The following is a 14,050-nucleotide window of genomic DNA, read 5'->3' on the forward strand; positions in this document are numbered from 1 at the left end:
AATAAGAGCATGTCTAAAGAGATGACAGCTCTGAGGACATCAGGAAACACCAGAGCTAAAAAGTTAGCTATGCTAAGGCTAAAGCACTAATCAATGATATTAGAGCTACAGTGTTATATATATAACTATTAGGTGAGGCTGTCATAGTGTTACAGCTCTATGTCGCCCCCAACAGGTCTAAACATGTCATTTATTGTGACTAAATGTTTTTCTACCAGAAATAATAAAAACAATAAAAAGATGAGAACATTTCTGTCTTCTGTTTGTTTCTCTGCTTTTAACATCCAGGTGTGAGATGGAGGTTTCCATAGCAACAGACTCACCAGAGAGCTGGTGTAGGTCGGGTCGGACGAGTTCTCCGTCAGGAACCTGCTGAGACCGAAGTCCGACACCTGGAGGGACGAAACCGTCAGAGGACGGTCAGAGACAGGGGGACAGGCAGAGAGACAGACAGGTGGACAGACAGGAGGACATCCAGGTGAGTCTCACCTTGCAGACCAGGTTGGCGTTCACCAGGATGTTCCGAGCTGCCAGGTCTCTGTGGACGAAGCTCATGTCGGCCAGATGCTTCATCCCTGCAGCGATGCCGCGCAGCATCCCCACCAGCTGGATGGGGGTGAACTGACCGTCGTTCACCTGCAGGGGGCAGACAGGGACAGGTGAGACAGGGGGGCAGACAGGACGTCAGTCAGACAGGAAGTGGTTCTGACCCGCAGGAAGCTGTCCAGCGCTCCGTTCTCCATGAACTCGGTGAGGATCATGACGGGACAGGAAGTGGTGATGACGCCCTCAAGGTGGATGATGTTGGGGTGCTGGAACTGACCCATGATGGACGCCTCCGACAGGAAGTCCCGCCTCTGCTGCTCCGTGTAGCCGCCCTTCAGCGTCTTGATGGCCACGAAGTTCTCCTTCCTGCCGGGGAGACGCAGCCGGCCGCGGCACACCTCCCCGAACTCACCTGGACCGGACCGGGTCAGAGACAGAACCGGGTCAGTGAGGGAACCAGAACCGAAAGGCGTGTAGCAACCTGGTGCTGCTCATCGCTATGATGACATCACACAGAACTCAGGTACCAGTCAAGGCTGGTTCTGACAGAACCAGAACTGGACCCGTTAACACAGACTGGACCCGTTACCCAGACTGGACCCGTTACCCAGACTGGGCCCAGTCTCTCCACCAGCGGTCCTGGCTGACCTCTCTGACCTTCAGAGCGTTCTAACAGAACCGGTCTGGTTCCTCCTGGTGGCTCGGGGCAGGAAGTATTTCTGCAGTTACATTTATACCAACAGGAACAATGAGGCTTGAAAAGCATCAGTGCCGGTTGAATAATCTGTGTCTGGATTATTAATCTGGAATCATTTAAACCCTGAAGGCAGAAGCAGCTCAGACCAGGTTGGTCATCAGAGATCAAAACGTTTCTCTGAATTTGGCTCATTTTCCATCAATTCAGTGGAAAAAACAACTGAATTTCCTGTTTCCTACAGGAAGTGCTCTGGTTCCTCTGCAGTCCAGAGAACCGTCCAGAGGTTCTGCTGGGTCCAGAGGTTCTGCTGGGTTCAGAGGTTCTGCTGGGTCCAGAGGTTCTGCTGGGTCCAGAGGTTCCTTACCGGCGCCGATCACTTCCTCGATCTTTACGAAGGATGCGTCGATCTCCTTGGCGAACTCTCTGACCGCCTCGTTGGGATCCTCGTAGGTAAACGGGTCGATGTACACCTTCATCGCTACGGCAACGACATCACATGTTCAATCAGCCGTGATGTTAGCAAATCAAGGCCTCTGATTGGCTGAGAGACTCACCCTGTCCCATCTGGTAATGACCCGCCTTATCGGCCCGGGACGGGCGCCGCCGATGCCGCTTTCTGAGGGACAGACAGGGGGACAGAGGGACAGACAGAGGGAAAGACAGAGGGACAGACAGGGGGACAGTCACAGGGACTTTAAGTCAGTCAGACAGGAAGTTGGGCTGCTGGTTTCCTCAGAGAGGAAACTCAGAGTCCTAATATAGTCGACCTGTTCCACCCTGAGCTGAGTGAGTCTGAGGTCACAGCGTCCATTGTCCTCTGTGTTGGTGTGTGTTAGTGTCTCCCTCTCTCTCTCCCAGAGGTCAGAGGTCATGGCGTCCATTGTTCTCAGCGATGGCAGAATCAGGGCGGATCCTCTTTCTCTTACCGGTAGCAGATGAATCCGGCCGTCGCCACGGCGACCACCAGCAGCGTTGCCATGGTGACGAGGACGGCGGTGAGCACCAGCTGGGAGTGGGCCGGACCTGTGGGAACCGAGCGGAGCTGTTAGAACCCTGCAGCGGAGCGGAGCGGCGAGCGGCGGTCGGGTCGGTACCGTCGGGCAGAGTGCTGAAGCTGCTGGCGCCGCTGAACGACCCGTAACCCGCCTGGGTCTGGGCCCGGACCTGGACCTGGTACCGGGTGGCCCGCCGCAGGCCGGTCAGAACCAGGGAGCAGGACGGGCTGGACCGGTACTCCCAAGGGGCCTGGTGGTCGGCGAGCGGCCGGAACCGCAGCTGGTACTCCAGGACCGGCGGCTGGTTCTGCAGAACCGGAGCCGTCCAGCTCAGGGACAGGCTGGACTCAGACGCTGCCGCCCTCCTCAGGCCGGACACCGGGGGCGGGGCTACAGAGAGAGGCAGCCAATCAGTGAGCGGCACAGGAAGCCCCACTGCACTCTGGGTAACGTAGTGTTTTACCGTCTCTGCTGCTGGTGACGTTGATGCTGACGGAGGCCGGCTCTGATTGGCTGACCGCAGACACGCCGTTCACCGACTGGATGGTGAACATGTACCTGGTCTGTGGGCGGAGCCCCCAGACGGTGACCCGGGGTCGGGTCAGGCCCGCCTGGGAGGGGCGGAACAGGACGCTGTCATCACAGGGCGAGCAGGAGCCGACCAATCCCTGAGCAGGAGGCGGCAGGGGGCGGAGCCATTAGGAACAACATCCAGGTACAGATGGAGACTGGGATCGAACCAGAATCTACCAGGAGACCCAGCTGTCCTACCTCCGTGTTCCCAGCGCTCCCAGCATTCCCAGTGCTCCCAGCATTCCCAGCGTTCCCAGTGCTCCCAGCCTCCCCGCAGGCGGAGCAGAGCAGCCGGTAGCTCAGGTCTCCCCGTCCTCCTCGGTCCAGCGGCTCCACCCACTCCAGGATGAGCGAGGAGTCGTTCAGCTGACTGACCGGGTGGCGGGGGGCCGACGGCGGGCCTGCAGGGGTCAGAGGTCAGTTGAACATCAGCTGAGCTTTGCCCTGAGCGCTGACTGCAGGCGGTCTGAGTGAGGAGCTGCTGCTACACACACACTGAACCTGAACCATCAGAGTGTGTGTACCAGGTCTTTCTATCCTTATGGGAACATTTCCCTGGTCCCAGTGAGGAGGGAACGCTGTTATAGGGACTGGCTGCAGAAAACCAATGGAAGTGGATGGAAAGTCCCCAGAAGTCATGAAAAAAACACAACTGTGTGTATGCGTATGTCTGTGTGTGTATGTGTGTGTGTGTCTCTGTGTGCGTGTCTGTCTGTGTGTGTGTGTCTCTGAGTGTGTGTGTGTGTGTGTCTCTGTCTGTGTGTGTGTGTGTGTCAGCAGCCGTTCTGTTCATTTTCACATGGATCTGTTTCCCCCTGACCAGGTGCATTCTGGGTAATGTGGCCTCAGCTGCTGCTGAGGGGAAAACAACAGAAGAAGAAGTGTACGTCTTACGTGTGCAGGCTGCGTGCGGCGGGTCGGAGTCGGCCCGATCGTAACCATGGAGACAGGGGCAGTAGGCGGAGCCTGGGATCCTGGTGTTGCTGTTACCTGGACAGGAAGTGCAGGCTCCACTTCCTGGTTGCACCTTGAAGTGTCCTGATGGACAGGCTGCAGAGAGAGTAATGGATTACATTAGCCACTGAGGGGGCGGGGCTTAATGTGGCGAGACAACAAGAGACAGGAAGTGGCCTTGGACTGGACAGGATGTGGAAAGTGCTGCTATGATGTCATCAGCAGCCTCTGTGTTTGACCTTTCACCTCTCTGGCTTCACATAGACCGCCGCCCACCGCAGCAGCACTTCCTGCTGGCGGCCAGCTGACCTCTGACCTCAACTGAATTAACAGGAAGCCTCCACAGTCCGCAACCGCGGCCCAGTCCGGTCCGTCATTTCACTGCCAATCTGTAACCGGGTCTGACCGGGTCACAGACTTCTGGTTCTACTGGGACCGGGGTTCTGTCTGTCTGTCAAACCCGTCAGTCCAGAAAACCTCATGGTGATGTCACAGCTACGTCACAATCTGCTGACTCAGCAGATTCCTTATAAATCCATCATACCTGTAGAAGTTTCATTTTGTGTTTTATTTATCAGAAGTTTACAGTAAATGTTATTTCATTAAGCTGATATGTTAATCAAACATAAATGACTTTTCCTGTTTCCAGTGTTGTCACCAAACTGTAAAGAAGACCTTCGTCCCGTTTAGCGTCACTATTACTACAAACACTGTTTGACTGCAGATTTGGTTGGATATTTAGTCCCTACAGCTCATCTACCTTTTTAATATTTCAATACTTCTGGAAGAATAGCGCCAGATGCTGACCGAAGCCGTTCTACCAGAACCTCTATCTGGACGCTGCAGGGAAATAACTGGATTTTTATTATTTTATTTACTGTAGAGAAATAAAACGCGAAACGAATCTTCTACAGGTGTGACGGATTTATAAGAAACGTAACATCGATGTGCCGTTACCACGAGGTGTGACAGACAGTCAGGACACCAGACCTGTCAGACCCGATCAGAACCGGTGTGGTTCCCCGCCCCCTGTGCTCTTATTGTGAAGGGCTCACCTCGGCAGCGCAGGTCGCCGTCTCCGGCCTCGTACCCGGGGCGGCAGGCGCAGCTGGAGGTGGGCGGCCCCACCCACTGGCCGTCCTCGCCGCAGAGCATGCTGGGAGGCTGGGCCAGCTCGCCGGGCGGCGTCACGGCGTTCTCCACGCAGACGCCGCGCGCCTGCAGACCAACAGTCACGCTTTTACTCTGAAAACCGGCAGGGCGGGGCCAGGCGTCGTCGCCGTGGTTACCTGCTCCACCAGTGAGTGGGGGACGGTCTCGGGGAAGGCGGCGAAGGCGCGGCGCAGCGGCGGGCACTTCCTGAAGAAGACGCGCACGGCGAGCAGCGCCATGCAGGCGCCCTGGCTCTGGAAGGCCAGGTAAAGCCCCGCCCCCTGCAGGCCCTCCAGACGCAGCAGCTTGAGGTTGGAGCGCCGCTCCGCGCCGCCGCGCCGCAGCAGGTGGTCTGCCGCCACGGCGGCCGCCTTGGTGTAGGGGTTCTCCATCCAGGCGGGGTGAGTGGGCGTGGCCTCGTCGGCGTCCGCCTGGTAGTAGTAGAGGTTAAAGGTCTCCTTGCAGTGCCGCTGGTTCATCGCCGCACACTCCATCATGGTGAACCTGCAGGGGGCGGGACGCCGTCACTACATCACTTCTTGTCTACGTGGCCCCGACAGCGGCTCCACCCACCGAATCTCTACGTAGAGCGTGGTGGCGGCGCGGCGCGGGATCCAACGTGTCCGCAGCCAATAGGAGGCCGGGCTGGACGGCGTGCAGATCTGGAAGGTCCGGACGCTGTTGGAGTCCTCGTCCAATCCGCTCAGCTCCTCCCACTGGGGGAGGGAGGAACCAATCAGAGAGCAGGGGAGGGGTTACCATGCAGCCAATCCCAGCAGCCGTGTGGATGTGGGCGGGGCTTACCTGCTGGTCGTCTGCAGGGTGATTGGTCCAGCGCAGGTCGGACGTCTCCAGCTTGGTGTTCATCAGAACCTCTGAGGGCAAAACGGAGAAGGATGAAAGGTTCTGGTTCTGTTCAGGTCCAACCGGTCTGAACCATCAGAACCAGCAGGACCTCTGACTGGGCCCTGTGGACCAGAAATGTCCTCAGTGTCCTGTAGGTCCAACAGCTGCTGTCCCTCAGGATGTCATGGAGACCAACTGGGCCCTGAGGACCAATCGGACCAGAACCATCATGGGCTAGAATGACTCTAAATAACTGGAACCTGGTACCTCTGAGGACAACCGGACCAGGCATCTCCATGGCAACAGGAACAAACATGGCAGCAGGAGGAACATGTAGAAACTACTGAGAGCGCCCCCTATCTGCTGCCCTGGGTGACCGCCCAGCGCCCAGTCAGAACCGGGATCAGAAGGTCCGGACCACAGAATCTGAACCAGGTTCTGACACACGGTTCTGATCAGCCCAGCCTGATCCAATTACTGCCTCAAACTGGCTGTGTGTGTGTGTGTGTGTGTGTGTGTGGTCTCGTGCTCAGACTTGCTCTCTGGCAGCTAACTCTCATTCCTCCAGCCTGACATCCTGTCTCTCTTTTCTGATACCAGAACCAGAATCAGAACTGGAAAAAGAACCAGAACCCTGCAGTCTGGGTTTTGCCCAGAACCTGGATTGGCTGGAGTGATCGTAAGCCCCGCCCCTTCCTGACATCATCTGCGGCTCAGGTTAGCAATGAGCGATGAGTGAGAATGATGCTAGCGCGTTTATCTGAGTGAACAAAGAATAACGGTTTGCCAACAGCTGATCTGGCAGCAGCCGGCTCTGAGCCATGGCTATGTTCATTCATTCACTCATTCATTCATTCACTCATTCATTCATTCATTCATTCATTCATAATGTAAACAGACCACTCCACCAGCCAATCACACACTGCTCTTTATCATCCAAGCACTGCGAACAGACATGGCATAAATAACAACCAATCAGAAGCAGCAGATCAAACATTGCAGCTAAGCTAGCGCTGCAGCTAACGGTTATTCTGATGACGGATAAAAATGATCAAATTCAGGAGATATTTCATCTTACTGCTTCAGCTTTTTAAAACAAAATTAGAAAAACATAAAGAAGTACGAATAAAGATGTTAATTCACTATTTAAAAGAGAAAATCAACATTTTATCACCTAAAAGTCAATAACAACGTTTATTGAACAACTAATTTTCTGTAGCAAAGGACGGATCTGCAGCTAAAAAATGTCCTAACATCAACATCATCAATACAGGCTGATTATTGATTAATAACTGGACAGCAGGAGGTGATTAACAGGAGAACCAGGTGAGATCAGGTTCACACAGTCAGAGGGTTTTAATCTGAAACGTTCATATTTAATGTTTTATTACAGAGTTCTGATCTCACAGCTAACAGCTAGTCCTAACTCTGACCCCTGACCCATAAACAGGGTTTCCCCTTGTGGGGACCAGGCTCCGGTCCCCACAATGTAGTATATGTCAGGAAAATGGCCCCCACAAGGTTTTACAAACAAACGCACACACACAGTTTATGAGCCTGCAGGTTAAACTGTGACTCACTTGTTTATTTAAATGAACCACAGGAACAGGTTGACACACACCTGAGGCAGGTAGACTGATGCTTATCAGTTCGTCATGAAAACAGACCTGTCAGTGAGCAACGCCAGGAACATGCTGCAGCACATCTACAGCAACGTACGACACACACACACACACACACACACAGCTGGAGCCAGGTTATTAATGAGGCGGTCATCAGTGTCTGCTCGGTCAGCTCATCCATCACTGATCCAGACCGAAGGACTTGCATCACTGTGAGAACACCTGAGGAGCAGCAGCCAATCAGAGAGCAGTAGTTCTGACTTAACCCAGGAGCATCGGGTCAGAACCTCATGCTGCTTCACCAAGCTCTGAAACCAGAACCTTGATACCAGAACCAGGAAGTGGGTTGTATTCCTGAAGACATGCCCAGCTTCTCCAGAGTCCTGGTTCTGGATCAGAACCAGATTGGGTCCAGCACACCGAGCAGAACCAGCCTGAACCATAGAGACGGGTTCTGGAGCCAAAGAGCGGCAGCTTCATGGTGTGTGTAAAGGTGTGTGTGTGTGTGTGTGTGTGTGTGAGGTCTGCTCCTGCTTTAATAAGCAGGTAAACACAGTGTAAGTCCAGCAGCAGCATTAATAACTGCTATGCAGCAGGCTGAGCTGCAGCCGCCTTGTTATTAATGATAATAGCGATAATAACTTGTTACTAATGATAATAAAGCATTTATGAAACTTGAAGCCACTTTAGCAGCTGGAGCTGCTTGTGTTTATTAAAACTGATCACAGAGCTGCAACAGAAATATCCTAAATATTCAACATAATCAGCCAAAGAAAGATCAGGAAACCGACTCCATCTGCAGAAACCTCAGAGTTTAGATTATTATTTATGATTTATTATGTAAACATGGTGGATCCACAAACACACCAGCTGCTGGTTCTGATTCAACAGGTAAAAACATGAAAATAACAGTTATAGGAGGGTGAAAATGATTTATTACTTATAATAATTTTGTTACTTTTATTAGGTAAAAAAACTCTCTAAATAGAGTCCTTAGTATAATAATAATAATAATAATAATAACAATAATAATAATAACAATAATAATAGTGGAGTGAATTAATAATAAATGTGTTAATAATGTTTTCGATGTTTAGTTTAATACTTTTTTAACCTCCAGATAAAGTTCGATTTGAACCGCTACGTCACTGATCGGTGATACCTGATGGTGGACCGAACCGGACTCACCCTCCTCGGCCCAGCAGAACCAGCAGCAGCCCAGCAGAACCAGCAGCCCGCGGGGGGAGGCGCGGCCCCGGCCTGCCTCCGCCCGCTGGCCGCTCTCCATGGCTCCCCGCTGGAAGTCCCCTGACCGGAGCGGCTCGGTCCGTCCGACGGGTCCGGGAGGTCAGCTGGGCTCCTGGAGGACCGGCCTTGCCCGCCTCATTGGAGCTCAGACGGCCGACCGGGAGCGGCGGAGCAGCGGGGGAAAGCTCCCGAGAAGCGGTCCGAGAGCTGCGGGAATACTCCGAGCAGGACGAGTTAAATGCTGGAGAGAAACTTTCCAAGATGGAGTCTGAAGGTCCGGGTCTACAGCCAAGCCGCGGCCCCGCTTCTTCCTCCGGCTCCCTCCATCCCCGCTCCCCGCTTTGTCTCGCTCTCCTCCCGGGAACCGCAGCGGGCTGCGGCAAACTCTGAGACCGACACCGGAGCCCAGAGGTTCCCCCGGAGCAGCGGAGAGGAGTCGGTGGGTCGGCTGGAGAACAAAAAGAAACTTTTCCAGATGTAAATCCACTCCGAAAGGCTCTAAAGTCCCCCAGTATTCCCAGTCTCCCCAGTGGTTTCCAGTTTCCAGAAAAACTTCAGACAAAGCTGAAAGTTTTCAGACCCCACCCTCACGTGAAGCCCCGCCCACAACCTGCCCGATGACAGTCTGTGATTGGCTGAACAGCCTGTGGTCTGTAAAGGGGCGGGGCTTACCGGTGACCGATACGCCATGAAGGAATGTAGAGGTGCCAGTCTGCGCATGACCGTTAGGAAAATAATTTAAATAATTATTTAAAAAAAAGAAAACTAATTAACAATGAATGAAATGGAAAACATTTATTATTGAAAATATTAAATTAATAATAAAAAAAAACAGGAAAACCTCAGGAAGAAATCTGCTTCAATTAACCACCAGCACATTCTCTAATATTATTCTATAGACACTTAAAGTAAAACAGCCCAGAATGAGCTATGTGCATTAATAACGATATTAATCTGTTCTTCAGGTGAGTGACGTCACACCTGCAGGGCTTCCGTCACCTGAGTGAAGTTGCAGACAAGATTTAACTCTTAGTTAAAATGATTTAACTAAGAGTTAAATCATTTTAATATGATTTAGTTTTTATTTTATTTCAGTGAAAATAATGAAGAATCTGTTCATGAACCAAGACAGATCCTGATGTTCAGGATGTTCTCAGGAGTCCGATCAGTTCTGGACGGGTTCTGCTGGTTCTGTTTGCTTCAAGATCTCCTCCCAGCAGGTTTCAGATCAACATCTTCAGTCTCATCAACACCTGGAACAAAAGACCCTCCTCCTCCTGTGGGGACAATGGAGCGGGATCAGGTGTCCTCTTTTTGTTGGCAGAGGTGTGAACAATGCTAGAGAAGAACCGCTGGTGTTCACAGGTGCCAGGTGGGAGCTCCGCCCCCTCCTCTGACCGTCCCTTCGTGGGGAAACTCAGCTGGTATCAGTTAAAAAAAACAAACCAAAAAATATGAAGGTTAGAGCAGCTGGAAGAGTTCAAGGCCTGAGAATGAACCGCTACACTGCAAGGACCTCAGGTTCAATGAGACTGGCTCCCCCTGCTGGAGACTAAAGGAACTATATCAGTTTGATAATGTTGATCAGAACAGACTGAGCCCACCCAGCTGAGCAACAGACTGAAACCTTTATTAACACATGTAACATGAACAGAGGAAGTGAGCGCGCTCAGTGAGTGGAGAACCGGGGCAGCTGGTCTCCCAGAATGACCCGCCGCTCCACGCCGTCCTCAGAGATGGAGGCCAGTCTGATGACGCCACCGCTGGAGCCGTCCCTCTCCATGGCCAGAGACAGAGCTGCAACACACACACACACACACGGTCAGATCCTGAGGACTCCAACTCCCAGCATGCCCTGCAGCAGCCTTACCTGAGGCCGTCAGCTCCAGACACTGGTCCTTGTTCAGGCCCGGTTTGTAGTTGGAGTCCATGAAGCCATAGACGTAGGTGCTGCCGCTTCCGCCCACCGCAACAGGCTGACGGACCAGCATCCCTCCAATGGGAACGCAGTACACCTGTGGGACAGAACCAGGTTGGACTGGGACAGAACCAGGTCAGAACCAGGTTGGACTGGGACAGAACCAGGACAGAGCCAGGCTATGGGACTCCGGGTGTCCCTGTAATCCTACCTGTCCTCCCTTCCTGCGGTCCCAGCCAGCCACCAGGATCCCGGCCATCAGCTCCTCCCGGTACCGGTAGCAGCTGGCTCTGAACAGGTTGGCCGCCGTCTCCACCAGGGGGGGCTCGTCCAGCTCCACACTGTGGGGGACGGGGACAGAGGGGCAGAGGGACAATTAGAGCTTCACCTGTCAGAACCACACAGGGCTAACCAACCGGGTCTGGTACCTGTGGAAGCCCAGCTGGTAGGAAACAACCTCAGCGATGGCCTGAGTGTCTGCAGCAGATCCAGACCTGAAGCACACAGAAAGACCGATTAGAACCCGAACTGGGACCAGAACCCCGGCTGTCCTCCTGCAGCGGCACCAGGACCCACCTGCAGCAGTAGATCCTGTCGTGGATTCGGGTCAGTTTGTCCGTCACTCTGTTGGCGATGTAAGCTCTGAGAGAGAGAGAGACAGGTGAGTCTACCTGGGACAGGTAACCATGGTTACCTCCCAGGTGTCCTCACCCTGTGGTGGTCCGGGAGTCGGCTCCAATCACCACTCCTCCATCGTATTCCACCGCCATGATGGTGGTCTGAAACATACAGAGTAAGCTTAGAACGGTTCTGTTCAGCAGACCTCAGCTGGTTCTGGTCGCCTTCACTGGGTCAGTTAATTATCGGACAACTCAAACAACAGGGATGCATAAAGGAGATGATAATAGAAGCATCTCTTTGTTTCCCCCAAAGTGGTTTTTACAAAAGCCAAGTCTTGCACCAATTATCGGACAGAAGGCATGCTTTTATGTTGCTGTTAAACTCACTTTTATTTTACGAGCTCTTTGTCGGACACGTTAACTTTACAAACGATTTGTCCGACAATAGAAACAAGACCATTAGCCATCCCTCCAACACAATAAGAGGAATAAAAGAACCACTGAGCGGGTCAGTTCGGCGGAAGTTCTGCTCCCGGACCGGTTCGAAACTTTAATGTTTTTGGCCCTAAATACCTTTATTAACAATTATCATTTCTGATCTTTATTTAACTTTCTAGTCTTTAATCAACCAGCGTGAGCAAATGTTGGCCACAGCTAGCTGCAGCATAACTGCTGTCTCATTCTGACACATTTCTGACTTAAAATTGCCCCAACAAGAACCGAACCGACCCGAATGCAGTCCACTCTGGTCCCGCCAGCCCCGCACCTACCCCTGTGCTGACTTCCTCCCTGCTCCAGTCCAGAACCAGGTCATTTTTAGAGGAAATCTGATGCCCGAAGATCGGCATCATAGACGCTGCTGCCGCCATCTTTTTTTTCACTTAGCTCAACGCTGAGTAAAGGAGGAGGTGTCCGTTAATACCGCCGGGATTTATTTCATTATACGCAGGCACTGAAATGGAAACCTCTGAAGTGAAAACAGTCATAAGCAGTTCACTATCCATAATAAACTGTCTGCTTAAAAACACAACTAAATAAACTAAAAAATTAAAATAAAATAAAAAATCCCTAACTATAACTTATCTTTATTTAAGCAAAAAAGATTTAAATCCGGCATGTAAGCGAACAGCTACGCAGTGAGGTCCTGACGGAGACAGGAAAAGAAGGTAAACAGTTCCCGACGCAAATAATCAGATTATTGTTGTTTTAACGTTTACTTTTTAGTTTTTTCCACAATACTTGGTCTCAGGATCTCTCTAACTGCATGTGTCTGTACGTTTAATCTGGATTCTGGGCTTTAATTATTATTATTTGGCTTTTAAACTCCATCTGACCGCCGAGATGAACCAGACTCCATTTAAAAAAAACTTTACATTAGATTCCAACTTTTAAAACTTTAAGACACATTAGAAAATTATTGCAATAAATATTGTAAATATGGAGAAGCAGATTTTTGATTCGGTATAGCTTGAGTTATTGTCACTATTTATTAACATGACTTATTGATTATTGATTGATTGATTGGTTGTCCTGTTTGTGGTCTGTGCTTCAGATGACGGTTCATAATTTGTACATATTTGACCGGAATGGGAGCTGCTTGTTTTACAATGAGTGGAACCGGAAAAAGCAGGCGGGGATCTCTAAGGATGAGGTGACGTCACACAGAAACAAACCAATAAACAACCAGCAATAACCAGTCAGTAGTCATTAACCTGTGTGTGTGTGTGTGTGTGTGTGTCCGTCCGCAGGAGTTCAAGCTGATGTACGGGATGCTGTTCTCCATCAGGTCCTTCGTCAGCAAGATGTCTCCTCAGGACATGTATCCTTCATCAGCTACCTGGTTGCCAGGTTACCAGTGTGTCCTCCTGTCCTCCTGTGGTCCTTAATGCGTCTCCAGGAAGGACGGCTTCCTGTCCTTCCAGACCAGTAAGTACCGCCTCCATTACTACGAGACGGCCAGCGGCCTGAAGTTCGTCATGAACACGGATCTGTCAGTGAGCAACGCCAGGGACACACTGCAGCACATCTACAGCAATGTAGGTGACACACACACACACACACACACACACACACACACACACACGTACATATATCTTCCTGTCTCCATCAGGACTTTCCTCTACTTTCCCTCCGTTGCTGTTTTATTTCTGCAGCCGAATCCTGACACTTAAGAACCCAAAAACAGGGCCTGGACCCGGGTTGTGGGCCCCATAAGGACCAGTTGGTCCTGACATTGTAGCAAAACAAGGCTACACACACACAGAGCCCGGTTCTGGTTCTGGAGTAGAATCAGGTTTTATTCTCTCTGGGTTCTAAATAGAGACGCACCGATGCATTCACTGCCAATACCGGGCCGATATCTGAGGTATCGGCTGATATTGATATAATACAAATAAATAGTGCTAAATTGACTTTAAACATTTAAAATTAACATCTGTTTAAATGTTGCAAAGAAACAACAATCCTCTTATCCACACATTTCTATTGATTGTATTTATCTATTATTTAAATAACTTTAAATAAAGATAACAATCGTTGAGGTGATCAGAGCATTATGAAAAACAAAGCAGCTCCAGTCCGTTCACAGCAGGGAGCCGTTCAGAGGAATCGATTCGTTCCTGAACGTCTCATCAATATAAGTATAAATCAGTAATAACTATCACATGTTGACAATTTTTTCTTTCAGCCTGAAGAAAACCTGACATAATTATTTTACTTTAGGTGTTTAGATGCAGTTGGTCAGCGCGGGGCGCAGCTTCTCAGTCACAGATCAGTTAGCAGAGTAGCTCCGTTAGCAGAGTAGCTCCGTTAGCAGAGCAGCTCCGTTAGCAGAGCAGCTCTGTTAGCAGAGCAGCTCCGTTAGCAGAGCAGCTCCGTTA

General features: G+C 51.2%; 3 protein-coding genes across 9 annotated transcripts in view; 1 reads left to right on the forward strand and 2 right to left on the reverse strand.

Moving 5' to 3' along the window:
- LOC106941572 (ephrin type-B receptor 4-like) overlaps nt 1-9,217 on the reverse strand; it is a 14,784-nt gene extending 5,567 nt beyond the window's left edge. The window contains exons 1-15 of one of the 4 annotated variants that reach the window (XM_015024636.1): nt 8,574-9,216; nt 5,722-5,792; nt 5,491-5,633; nt 5,055-5,421; nt 4,821-4,983; nt 3,706-3,861; nt 3,039-3,212; nt 2,702-2,908; nt 2,338-2,628; nt 2,170-2,266; nt 1,798-1,859; nt 1,608-1,721; nt 711-958; nt 490-636; nt 324-392 (exon numbers count right to left, since the gene is read on the reverse strand). In XM_015024636.1, the coding sequence (XP_014880122.1) occupies nt 324-392; nt 490-636; nt 711-958; nt 1,608-1,721; nt 1,798-1,859; nt 2,170-2,266; nt 2,338-2,628; nt 2,702-2,908; nt 3,039-3,212; nt 3,706-3,861; nt 4,821-4,983; nt 5,055-5,421; nt 5,491-5,633; nt 5,722-5,792; nt 8,574-8,673 (2,409 nt within the window). In that variant the 5' untranslated portion in view covers nt 8,674-9,216. Of the gene's footprint in view, nt 1-323; nt 393-489; nt 637-710; nt 959-1,607; nt 1,722-1,797; nt 1,860-2,169; nt 2,267-2,337; nt 2,629-2,701; nt 2,909-3,009; nt 3,213-3,705; nt 3,862-4,820; nt 4,984-5,054; nt 5,422-5,490; nt 5,634-5,721; nt 5,793-8,573 lie in introns of all 4 variants that reach the window. The other 3 variants (XM_015024635.1, XM_015024634.1, XM_015024637.1) reach the window with 3 other exon arrangements.
- On the reverse strand, nt 7,454-12,080 carry psmb6 (proteasome 20S subunit beta 6). Of its 2 annotated transcripts, none has more exons than XM_015024644.1 (7): nt 11,942-12,080; nt 11,263-11,330; nt 11,128-11,193; nt 10,980-11,045; nt 10,763-10,892; nt 10,438-10,648; nt 7,454-7,509 (listed from the first exon to the last, which is right to left on the reverse strand). In XM_015024644.1, exons 1-7 carry the CDS (start codon nt 12,038-12,040, stop codon nt 7,469-7,471), a joined length of 681 nt encoding a protein of 226 aa, XP_014880130.1. In that variant the 5' UTR covers nt 12,041-12,080; the 3' UTR covers nt 7,454-7,468. The 2 variants fall into 2 exon arrangements, with proteins under 2 accessions (XP_014880130.1, XP_014880129.1); XM_015024643.1 differs by lacking the exon at nt 7,454-7,509 and adding an exon at nt 10,243-10,430 and having other exon boundaries at nt 10,504-10,648; nt 11,942-12,079.
- Nucleotides 12,081-12,246: 166 nt separating this feature from the next.
- Nucleotides 12,247-14,050, forward strand: part of trappc1 (trafficking protein particle complex subunit 1) — a 6,486-nt gene continuing 4,682 nt past the window's right edge. The window contains exons 1-4 of one of the 3 annotated variants that reach the window (XM_015024645.1): nt 12,247-12,337; nt 12,724-12,822; nt 12,920-12,990; nt 13,069-13,342. In XM_015024645.1, the coding sequence (XP_014880131.1) occupies nt 12,724-12,822; nt 12,920-12,990; nt 13,069-13,342 (444 nt within the window). In that variant the 5' untranslated portion in view covers nt 12,247-12,337. Of the gene's footprint in view, nt 12,338-12,723; nt 12,823-12,919; nt 12,991-13,068; nt 13,358-14,050 lie in introns of those variants that run through there. The other 2 variants (XM_015024647.1, XM_015024646.1) reach the window with 2 other exon arrangements.

Source organism: Poecilia latipinna, unplaced genomic scaffold, assembly GCF_001443285.1.
Source record: "Poecilia latipinna isolate Pla-1442-1.1 unplaced genomic scaffold, P_latipinna-1.0 Scaffold3749, whole genome shotgun sequence".
In the NCBI taxonomy this organism is placed as follows: domain Eukaryota; kingdom Metazoa; phylum Chordata; class Actinopteri; order Cyprinodontiformes; family Poeciliidae; genus Poecilia; species Poecilia latipinna.